General features: G+C 45.3%; 1 protein-coding gene across 1 annotated transcript in view; it reads left to right on the top strand.

Annotated features, from left to right (window-relative positions):
• LOXHD1 (lipoxygenase homology domains 1) overlaps positions 1-12,036 on the top strand; it is a 194,840-nt gene that overhangs the window by 77,045 nt on the left and 105,759 nt on the right. The window contains exons 14-18 of the mRNA XM_006034862.2: positions 744-904; positions 8,947-9,023; positions 9,709-9,905; positions 10,248-10,440; positions 11,804-11,964. Of these exons, the coding sequence (XP_006034924.1) occupies positions 744-904; positions 8,947-9,023; positions 9,709-9,905; positions 10,248-10,440; positions 11,804-11,964 (789 nt within the window). The remainder of the gene's footprint in view (positions 1-743; positions 905-8,946; positions 9,024-9,708; positions 9,906-10,247; positions 10,441-11,803; positions 11,965-12,036) is intronic.

The following is a 12,036-nucleotide window of genomic DNA, read 5'->3' as shown; positions in this document are numbered from 1 at the left end:
ACAGTGAAGACCCTCTCTCTTATCCCCCATCTCCCCCTACCTGAGAAGGCATTAAAAGCAAGGATTATTGGCAATGGTATTGGGCATATAGCAAGCCACAAAGGTGTGTGTATCTCTACTTTAGGTGCTCATCCAACCCTGGTTACCATGGGAGCACCTCAGGACCTTTTAATGGTTTTAACCTCTTAGCATCTCACTGTGGTAGAGGTGGATGAACCCTGTTCTACATCTCAGTAACTGATGAGGAAGGCTCAGATCAATAAAAGTATTAATCAATGAGCCAGGTACCTAAATACCTTCATGAATCTGGCCCTAAGAGACTGACCTGAAGCCACTATGGAAGTTAGTGACAGAGTAGGGATTTGAACCTGGGATTCCCAGGTTCATTCCTTGACTTAGTGGACTGCTCAGCCTTTTTTGATTCAGGACACCCTTCCATCACGTTGAGATGTGCTGCCCTAACTCCTCCACAAACTTCCTCTCCGCTGTGGTATAACACAAGAGTGTAGGTGAGAGATTTAAGGCCCCCTTCATAACCCAACGCTGCAGATTTGTAACACCTAGCACAAGTGTTCAGGCTCCTCATCCCCTGGGAAATTCACTTGAATGGAGTGGGCGCATCTTTTGTGGAGTCTCTTGCTTCTCCCTGGGAATGGCTTGATTGCAATAATACACGTTGGATCTGTGTTGGCGTTTATGGCAGCGGTTTTGCCTCACTTGTTTCTTTTTTCTCTCCACCAAAGGCTGATGAGTTCTACCTTGAAGCTGTGAATCTGAAGCAGGTGAGGAGGGTCAGGATAGGGCATGATGGCAAAGGAGGAAGCAGTGGCTGGTACCTTGCCAAAGTGATAGTGAGGGAAGAAGGACAGCCAGAAAGTGATGCTGTGGAATTTCCCTGTAACAGGTACTGACAACGATGCTCTCGAATCAAGCATTGGCTTAGATAGTCCTTGTCAGCCTCGGAGGAACCGAATTATCGTTCCAGGGCTCGAGTTGTCTGAGAGCATCTGAACTCTTTTATCTTAGCCTGAGTGCAAAATGCTAAGGATTTCCCTGAGACAAAATACAACCTGCTAGTGTTCCTGCAGTCGCTTGCTGCAGCAGCACGCTCATCGTTACTGCCGCCTCCTGGTTTTGTGGCATATGGGGGGGCACTGTTCCACTCTCATATGCACATCCCATCTTCCCAGGAGCTATGGGATGCAATTCTGTGTTTGACAGTACACAGAGCTGATACACTGCCATCATGCACCCTTCATGAGAATGAAGGGGGAAGCACATCGCCTCTAAATGGTGTCGGGTCCATAGGAGAAAAGAGTGTAACTCTGCCCTGTGGGCAAGTTACAGATGTATTCTTCTCTTTACCCAATCAAGTGGCCAAAAAGAGCATGGAGGAAGCTAGAGTTGTGCACTTTTACACACTACACACCTCTTTAACCAGTATCTGTCTCAACATTGTGGAGAGAACAAATTAGCCATGCCTAGGCAAAACCACAGGAGACACAGCTTTCACAAAGAATCCTGGTTCCTTAAAATCCCATTTTTCTTTAATGTCTTTCTTGGTGAATTCCAGTAAATAACACTAAGGTCCTGGGGGTTTTTTTAAAGATGTCTTTTCCTATAGAACACGTGGAGTGTTAAATGGAAATGTGATTAATTGTTGAATTACCAACATACGTTGAACCCTTGGGTTTTATTTTGGTGTTGCATCTCATAGAAATCTGGAACAACTCCACAGAGGCCAGTGGAGTTAGCTTAGTGTAAGACGCTGTGGGCACATCTCCGTGTGCATTAATGCGCTGTGGGTACTGCGCATTCATTTTAGTATCTGTAATAACAGGTAGTAACTGAGTGTGCGGTAACCAGCACTACTGTGCAGTAGCACCGGCGCATGCTTTTTTAGTAATGCGAATGCTCTGTAGACTGATTCTGCAGCACGTTAGTGCAATAGCCTGGCTTTTGCCGTGATGCGCTAGTGTGCAGTCGAATTGATCTACTGCACATTTAGCATCTCATGTAGACGCGTCCTGTTCATTCAGAGTCAGGCCCGCTGAATTCCAGGGTCACATCGCCGAGCAGGAGCGCAGCCAGCGCGCTAAGGTCTCAGAGCTGAACACGAGATGCAGTGTTACGTTCACAGTGAAAACCAAGCCAGGTGCCACATTATCAGTACCTCCTCTTCACAAAATAAACCCACTCTTGTATTACATTGTCACCCTTTGACACTCATTTAGCAACTGTACATTTTGCCTAGTCGAAACACGGTGCAGTAACCAGACAGGCAATATTCTGGACATCAGGTTTCCATGTAATAATGGTTCTTCTGAGCCTCTTCAGAGACTCTCACATTTCTAAACTCATTAGGCACCTCGCTGTCATTAAAGTCTGCTTCTGAATCACCTTCTGACTAGACGCATTTAACAATGGCCTTAGCTCACCTTGTGGGAAAGGTCCCATTCTGGGATGATTGTACTTGTCACGCTGTTCAGATGTGAAATAAAAGGAAATTTCATTGACCATTAAAAACAGCAGCCACAAACAAGAAGCTGGAAATCGGGTGGGGGGGAAAATCCACCTGCCCCACTCAGACATCCCGTGCACATGTTCAGTCTGCATGCTATGAGTCCCCGGACTCTGCTCTGTTTGCATTTCCCGCAGTCTCTTGCCCATGTGAGACCGTTGTCACCAAAGAAGTGCCTTATTTTGCTGTCCTTGAGCCACCATTATCCAGTCCTTTCAGATGGAAAAAGTTCCCATGACAGATAGTGAAACTCTGCTCCCTGCCACCGTCTCTGGTACCTGCGCTGTCTGCAGGATCACGAGGACGTGGACCCCAATGTGGAGCGCAATCAGCACTTGTTGTCATGGAAGTTGAAGATATCAGAAGGCAAAGGTTCTTACCCACTGCATCCTCCGTGTGAACGAGTCAGCTCCTCCCAGACCCGCAGCGTTTGGATGTTTCCTCTCCAGTCCTGCTGGCCAGGGATGCTTTGTATTTCTTGGCTAGTTTGGCCATCACTCAGAGGGGGTCCACTCCTCCTACAGCAATGGAAACAAGATTAGGAGGAGCAGTCCCTCCCTTGGTGAGAGATTAGGAGACTCCAAATGAGACAGGCCAGAGGAAGCCTCCATTTCTGCCTTGGCCAGTCTGTTGCCAGCTGGTGGATATGCTGATGTACAATCTCCCTTCACTTCAGTAGCCAGCCAGCTTCTGCTGCTCTATCCAACATGCTGACGGAGTCCAAGAAAATAATTTTCTTGCTGCCGTGCCTTATTATCTGGCCAGTGACATGCTGTCACTCAGCTGCGACTACTCCACCGCAGCCAGAGGACAAGCTACCTTTTTCCAACAGAAACAGATCTTCCCAGGGACAGATGATTTTAGACAAATCTGCTTACATAGAACAGGATACACTGACATATAGGGAAATAATGACACTCCGGGGTGCAAGGATCGCAGCTCAAACAATCTCTGACAGCACCCGGCTGCCAACATGGATTTTGCTTGCATGTATCTCAGTGATTTCTGTTCTTTTTATTTATACATATGTAAACATGTAGCTAAGATTTTTTTTATTTAACAGGGTTGGGTTTTTTTTAAATAAGCATTTATACAGCACCAGAGGGACATCTACTAATTAATAGTCACAACAGCCTTATGAGGAGAATTATCCCTGTTTTACAAGGGAGCAAAATGAGGAACAGAGATGTTAAGTGGATTAACAGCGAGTTTGTGGCAGAGCCAGGAAGAGAAGCCAGGAGTAATGACTCCCAGTCCTGTGCTTGAAACTATTAAAATAGTCACTGTGAAGAGGATGTAATAGCTTATAGCTGCTCGCAGTCAATGTTTTTAAAATGGTCACTTGAACCACACTTCCAGGGAGGAAGTGTAATTAATGTACCTGAGCGTTCATTATGGAGTAGTGGTTTGTTTTGTGGATATGCTCAAAGCATAATGGTTCCTGCGGACTATCTGACATTAGAAGCATTTGTTTTTTTCAAAATGAACCACTGTCATGCAGTCCTGTGATTGCTACCATCTATGCCTAATAAAATCCTAATGCAGTGTAAGTGAGGCCAGTATGCAGCTGACTGGTGATAAAAGTTAAAGCGTAAAGGGTTGGATAGGATGAGAGCCGCCTTTCTGAAAAAAATGGATGAACAGATTTTTTGAAGCTTCAAAATGTAGTTCTTTAGAGGTCATACAGCATTGCTGTATATCTGATACAGTGTGTGCAACTCAGCTTTCTTAGTGCATTAGAAATCATAGACTCATAGAAAATGAGGGGTGGAAGGGAGCTCAGGAGGTCACATCTAGTCCAACCCCCTGCTCCAAACAGGACCAGCCCCAACTAGATCGTCCCAGCCAAAGCATTGTCTAGCGGGGTTTTGAAAACCTCCCAGGATGGAGAGAGTTACCACAACATTTCTGGGTAACTTGTTCCAGTGCCTTACTACCAAGAGGCATGTGGCTAGCATTGAGAGGGTCCAGAGGAGGACCACTCGCATGGTCAGGGGGCAGCGGGGCAGGCCCTATGAGGATAGACTAAAGGGCCTGAATCTATTTAGCCTCTACAAGAGAGGACTGAGGGGATCTGGTGGCCACCCATAAACTCACTAAAGGGGACCAGCAGAAAATAGGTGAGGCTCTGCTCCCCCAGGCACCACCTAGGGTAACAAGGAATAACAGCCACAAATTAATTGAGAGTAGGTTCAGGCTTGATATCAGGAGACATTACTTTACAGTTAGGGCTGCCAGGCTCTGGAATGGGCTCCCAAGGGAGGCGGTGCTCTCCCCTAGCTTGGGGATCTTCAAGAGGAGGTTGGATAGATGTCTGGCTGGGGTATTATGATCCCAGCACTAGTTCCTGCCCAGGGCAGGGGGTCGGACTTGATCTGTTCAGGTCCCTTCCGACCCTACCAACTATGAAACTACCCTCCTAGTGAGAAAATTCTTCCTAACATCCAATCTCAACTTCCCTTGCTGCAACTTGAGCCCATCGCTCCTTGTTCTGTCATCTGTCACTGCTGAGAACAGCCCAGCTCCATCCTCTTTGTACCATCCTTCAGGTAGTTGAAGGCTGCTATTAAATCCCCTCTCAGTCTTCTCTTCTGTAAACTAAATAAGCCCAGTTCCCTCAGCCTCTTCTCATAAGTCATGTCCCCCAACCCAAACCATTTTTGTTGCCCTCCACTGAACTCTCTCCAATTTGTCCACATCCTTTCTGTAGTGGGGCACAAAACTGGACACAGTACTCCAGATGCGGCCTCACCAGTGCTGAGTAGAGGGGAATAATCACTTCCCTTGGCCTACTGGCAACACCCTTACCAATACAGCCCAATATGCCATTAGCCTTCTTGGCAACAAGTGCACGCTGCTGGTTCATATCCAGCTTTTTGTCCATTGTCACCCCCAGGTCCTTTTCTGCAGAGCTGCTGCCCAGCTAGTCAGCCCCCAGTCTGTACTGGTGCATGGGGTTGTTCCCTCCTCAGGGCAGGACTTTGCATTTGTCCTCATGAGATGTCTTTTGGCCCAATCCTCCCATTTCTCTAAGAGACCCTGATCCTAGCCCTATTCCCCAGCGTATCTACTACTCCCCCCAGCTTGGTGTCATCAGCAAACTTGCTGAGGGTGCACTTTGTGCCATCTTCCAAGTCGTTGATGAAGATATTAAACAAAACCAGCCCCAGGACCGACCCCTGGGACACTCCACTTGATACTGGCTGCTAACTAGACATCAAGCCATTGATTACTACCCTCTGAGCCCGATGCTTCAGCCAGTTTTCTGTCCACCTGACAATCCATTCATCCAGCCCGCACTTCCTTAGCTTGCCTATGCGAATGCTGCGAGAGACTGTATCAAAAGCCCTGCGAAAATCAAGGTACACCACATCCACTGGTCTCCCTGCATCCACAGAGCCACATGTTTAGACAAATACATTTATTTGTCAACAAATAGGAGATTATATTTTTACAAAACAGAAAATGCTTATATAGGCTCCTTATGCAACAAATACTTGGCCCTTCATTTGAATGCACGCAGCGATTTGCATCCGTTGCTGCAATATAATGTGTCAGTTTTGTGGTTCTCATTACATCACTGTTGCCACTATCTACCTTTGTGGCCATTCCTACTATTATAATGTGTATCTCACCTCCAGACAAAATCATTTTTTATAAAACATATCATGACACATTGTGAGAAGAATCACGTGAAGAAGAATTTACACTTGTTGTAACCTCTCATCCAGTAGCAACAGAGGGCTGGGTTTATATATATTGATAACTTAGTTGACATCATTTGAAACCTCATTCATTAAATACAGAATGATGTATTCCTTCAGAATTTGTACAAAGCCTGCTGCTTGGCAGGTGAGGTGTACATTGATTTTGATACACAAGGAGCTCATAGGCAAATAGAATAGGTACTGTATGACATCCCCTTGGGATTTCAACAGCATTAAGGTGTTGGAGCAGATGCGCTGAAGAAAGAGGAACCAGAATGTGTTGCTAATGCAAATCACACTATTACTTAAAGTCTTTGTCTCGATCTGCCTGTGGGGATAATGCCCTTGGCTTAAGCAAAGTGAGGGGAGAGTAAGAGCCATAAGCTGTTTCTATTGATTATCTGCCCCTATCTTCTTCTTTTTTTCCAGTCTGGCAAGCTTTCCTTACCTCGTTCTTGCCTTCAGATGAGGATGTAGGGAAGCTGTTTATTCAGACACAAGCCTTTTTTCATGCTGCTCCCTCTTCACAAAGGAAAGAGTATTTGCCCTTGTGTGCCTAAAGATCTGTTTCTTGAGGAACCCAGGTTGTTTCTTCCTTCTTGGCCCAGAAGGAGCTCATGGCTTCACTCCTTAGGGAGTGAGCATGCCAGCAGCAGTGAAGTCCACAAAAGCACCAGCATAAGCACCAGCGGCAAGAGCTTCCAAGACGGTGGAAGGTAGATTAATACCAGCAGAGCTGGCACTGAAGTCACCTTGCTCTTCCTGTAGGGCATGCTGACTTCAGAGGGTTGGGAGCGGGCAGAAGTGAAGGTATATTTCCAGGGACCGCCCCAGTGAAGTGCCACGTATACACAGAAGTGCCTTGACTCTTGTGATGACCCAATCCCCCAGTCATCGGATACATGTCCAAGGATGGAAACCCTGAGCCAACACCAAGGACTGCCTGACACACAGGTGCTAAGGACCCATTCCAACAGGTAAAATTAACCACCCAAACCAGGGGCTAATACATTAGACTTGCTTTCTTCAAACATGCAGTGCCCTGGTGTGCGCTACGTCTGCACGTCTTATGTCCTGCACTGGGCTCTGCTCTTTGCAGCAGTCTCACGCTCGGCAGCACAGATGCTTCTGCTGTATCCCTACGATACCTCCCACCCCCCACTGAGGAGCAACATCACACCTCAGGACCTCACAGGGTGTTAAACTTATGTTTCCTCATGCCGATATAATTCACTTTTAACCCTCCCCAAGGAGTCTTCACATGGCCACATGTTTTATAGAGTGAAAGCGAAGAATACTGGGTAGATTACTTACCCGACAACCGGCGAAAGTTTAATGGGGAGGTGGGAAAGGGGACGAGCGGATGGCATTGCATATGTTTCTCTTCTGCATGCTGCCTTGGCTGCTGTGTGCTCAGTATGGTTGCAAAAGCCTGGTGTTTCTTCATCTTTCCTGTAAGATTATGGACTACAGCAGCTTTCTAGTGCTTTTTTTTCAGCTCCCAGTTCTACAGTTGGCATGCCTTGACGCTGCTTTTTCTTCTGCATGATTCCTGTGCATAGCCCATTTCCCTGTGTGTGTTGGAAATCAGAAAGGAGCCCTTTACCTCATGGGTTTGAAATAATCTTCATGCAAGGTCACAACCTGCCTATTTGTTCTCTGTCCCTCCATCTGTCCATCCCCCCCCACACCCGCCAACTTGCTTCCAACAAAGAGACAGCAGAGCCGAATAATCATCTGGGTAATTGCAAACAACTTCCTGATGGCTTGTTTGTGAAGTGGCCTCATGTAAAAAGGTTGAAATGGCCTGATTGTGCCTGTCTGGAAGAAATGCATCCAGGCTAATACTATGAGTAATGTCTGACACTGAAATCATTTGGATTGAAGTCTGCTAATGCTAAAAATTAAAAGATCACAATCAGTACATCAAACCATCAATCCTGGGGTTCGAGGAACAGCTCTTCCTTTTAAACAATGTTGGCCTGTTTCTCTTTCCTAGCCCATCCCCCTGAGAGGTAAAGCCACCGTTTTGTTTGAACCAGAACTTGTATCAGTGAAAATCCTGGAAGGCTCTCCTTAATTTCCCTAATTCACCTGTAGCACTAATGGTTAGAAACAAGGAAGTTCCTGCTTATGCCAGACATCCAGGATTTAAGCATGTGACCTCCATGGCAATCTAGCCCTGGAATGGAGAGGCCAGGTCCAATAATATAATTCAGCAGCTGGCTGATGGAGATGAGGGGCTCTCTGGTTATTCAAAGGAAAGGAGAATGGCATAAAAACCTAGAGACACAAGCAGTCGATAGAAAAGACATCTCAGTAGCCCTGATGTGGTATTATTGTCAGAAGAAAAGCTGGCAAGAATCTTTGGACAATAGGCAAGATTTTCAAAAGGCTTGAGTTTTGCATCTGCAGGAGTGTTTTGTACCTGCTGAATTTTGCACCTTCATTTTAAAGGCAGATGCAAGATACATCCCTGTTCATGCTGCAAGCAGGTAAGACCAGCCTTCTGAATAACCCTGGCTCTTAGAGAATTTAGCTCAGCAGGAGACTTCTGCAGGGCGGGTTCACATTTCTGCAAGCAAGGATGTTTTTTTCCTGATGCGTAGATCCACCTAGAAATGTCACCTCCGTGACCCTATCTTCTATACTCTACCTGGTTGGACTTTAGAAGACCCTCAAAAATTGGGTGACAACTTATTTTTATTTGCACACCAGATGGCTTGACAAAAATGAGGATGACGGTCAGATTGTTCGAGAATTGGTGCCCGCTACGTTCTCACCGCTGCTGAAAAGTGAGTTTGATCTGGGATGGAGAAGACTTTGGGGTGGGCTGTTTACTAATTTTTAAATCAACAGGAAATCTGAAGGTTTTTTGCCAGTAGTATCTAGCAGCGTGCACAGGGCCAGCGTGGACAAAAATTCTCTGACCCTTAGATCCTTGCTTATGAATGGGATTAATTCTCATACAAGAACATATTGTATTTGCTCCATATCACCTTTTCACCCCAAATCAGCTCTCCAGAATTGGGATGTATGTCTTAAATGGGGAAGCTGATTTTTCTTCTCTAGAAAAGAAGCGTGGAAAAATAGAAGCTTACTGGTGCTGTGCTATCATGGGAGCCAAAAGGGCTGCTGCTTCTGTCTGGGTGACCAAGAAGCAGGGGCAGCGTTCAGTGTTAATCCTTCCACGGCGGCTGCTTGATGACCTTTTTATGGCTACTATAAGACATTCCCAGTCTGTGTATATATCTGCTATGGTTTTCACTTCTTCTCCAGCTGTTGATTCCATCTCATAAGCTTATCAGTTCCTTCTATGGTGCTCCTCTTCCAGTCTTCCTGTCTTCCTCTGTTAACATTTCCCAGGCTCTCTTACCTACAACTTACACTCTGCTTGAGCTGATAATCAGACAAAATGATTCATGATGAGCTTTGGAAGTGCATCGTCCTTCTATATTGTGTACATTGATACTTCTTTAGATGTCAACTACCACATCAGTGTGAAGACAGGAGATGTCCCTGGTGCCAGCTCAGATTCTAAAGTTTTCATCAAGCTCTACGGTGAAAAGGCAGACACTAGCAAGGAGTTTCTGTTAGTTTCTGATAATGACCTAGGCAATTACTTTGAACGTGGACGAGTGGACGAATTTACTGTAGAAACAATGGATATCGGCAAGGTAAGAATGAATCTGATGGGGACTGAGTTCATACTTGTCCTGGTACTAGGAGAGTTGCTGTACTACACGAACATCTGACCATTGGATGGGACATTAAGAATCCTGTTCATCAATGGGGAGCCACTGTTCCAATCCAGGGATACCTGATTGCATATCCAAGTTGATGTTTCCACATACAGGGTGGCTTTTTTGCCTGCCTAACTGTCTATATGCATGTTTAAGTGCACATTTTATGTTCAGAACCGGGTGCGCACAGTTTAATTCGCATGTTCGTTATAGACTGCCAGGGAAATAGATATTTGTGTTATTAAGTAGACATTGTCTTTTTTTCCCCCTTCCAAGATCAACAGAATTCTTATTGGACATGATAACGTAGGTCTCCGATCTGGTTGGTTCCTGTCTAGTGTTCAGATCACAGTTCCTGTCCAAGGGAGGCAATACATGTTTCCTTGCAACCGATGGCTTGACAAAGATGAGGCGGATGGGAAAGTAGAGGTGGAGGTCTACCCAAGTGAAATCCTGCCCATTGAGAAATGTGAGGGCAAGAATATTCTTTAGTATTATTGCTTCTGTCATTGTTTTTTCTGCTACTGTAATTCTTTGGGATCGTTCTTTTGGATAAGGAGCTTCCATTTCTAAGGTCCTAATTTAGCAACCCTCTGGCTGAGCTTTGGGAATTCATTTGATCTGACAGTTCAGCGGCCAGAGTGAGAATATTTTTCTCTTACGCTACCAGAGCAGAACAGGTTACTGTTACTTTTTAAGAGTAAAAGAAAACTCCATCTCTAGTACATGATTCCTTTTCCTACCTTCTCCACCAAACTATTCCCTTTATTAGAAATTGTTAGAAAACTCCAAGGAAATGTTTTTCCCCATCAGAGTTTGCTGATTCACTGAAATAGCCATCTGGAGATGGGCTGATTTTTTACATAGTTCTGACAAAACTCTTCTGCTTGGCAGGTGTCAGCCTGCTTTCCTGCCAGCAATCTTGCCTGGCTTCTGGGTGGCCTGACCGACAGTATGTCCCAACATGAGGGACCCTGTGGCTCCGAGGATGCCTAGTTGTAAAGCTGCCCATAAGGCTGATTACCCGTGGGGTGGGGATCCTCTGGACAACCTTGGAACCAGAAGTCTATTCCCTTCGGTGGAGAAATAAGAAACTTTTTGGTTTTGTTGCAAATCGGAACAAAGATGAGTTTGAAATACTGAAGCATTTTGTGAGATGGGATTACATTTCATCACATAGCACGGCCCTTCATTCAGGGCGAATGCATGCACAGTCATTTTCCAGATGGCGTAACTAGGGAACAGAGCTTCTGAGTGACTTGCCATGTGTTATATGGGAAATTGGGAGACTTGTGTCAGCGGTTGCACCATTCAGGTTGTTTCAGATCCATGGCCTGAGTTTGGATAACTATAAAATTGGACTAATAATAATGCTTAGCGAGCCAAAGACATTAAAATGCTAAGTAAGTGCAAAGCTGTATTTAATTTGAAGAGACACCGGGGGACAGATCCTAGTCTATCTATTAGGTATCTAAATGTTTCTCAGGGACTTGCGCAGGGTGAGCAGAATTACACTTAGGTGTCTAATTGATGGGACAGGGCATTTTTAGACCGTTACCAAATCAAAATGTAACAGAGACATTATTGAGGGAAAGCCTGGTCAGCTGTGATTGTCACTGGCTGGGATCCTATCCATGGGACTGAGTTAAAGGTGCTATAATGAAATATGCATTTCCTTAGACTTAGTAAGTTATTTTGTTTGTATTGAAGTCAATGACTCTCTTTTCTTTTCCAAGTAGTTTCATTTACTTCTCTGCTATTAAGATCAGCCCAGAAATAAGCAAAGTAGCACTGTATATTAATTATTGATGGTGTGTTTTCTTTTGGAATAGTGGTAAACTATGAAGTAACTGTAGTCACGGGGAGCATGCGGTCAGCAGGCACCAACGCCAATGTTTTCATGCAGATGTATGGCGAGGCTGGTAAAACCGAGTTGATCACCTTGTCAAACAGATCAAACAACTTTGAGAGGGGAGCGAAGGAGATTTTTAAGGTATGTTGAGGGCTGCTCTTGCTGCTTATCTGAAGGAGAGGGAATGACCAAGGGAAATAAGGTGCTTTCATG

This window comes from Alligator sinensis, unplaced genomic scaffold (genome assembly GCF_000455745.1).
Source record: "Alligator sinensis unplaced genomic scaffold, ASM45574v1 scaffold518_2, whole genome shotgun sequence".
NCBI classification, from domain to species: domain Eukaryota; kingdom Metazoa; phylum Chordata; order Crocodylia; family Alligatoridae; genus Alligator; species Alligator sinensis.
This window is presented reverse-complemented; position numbering and strand designations above follow the sequence as displayed.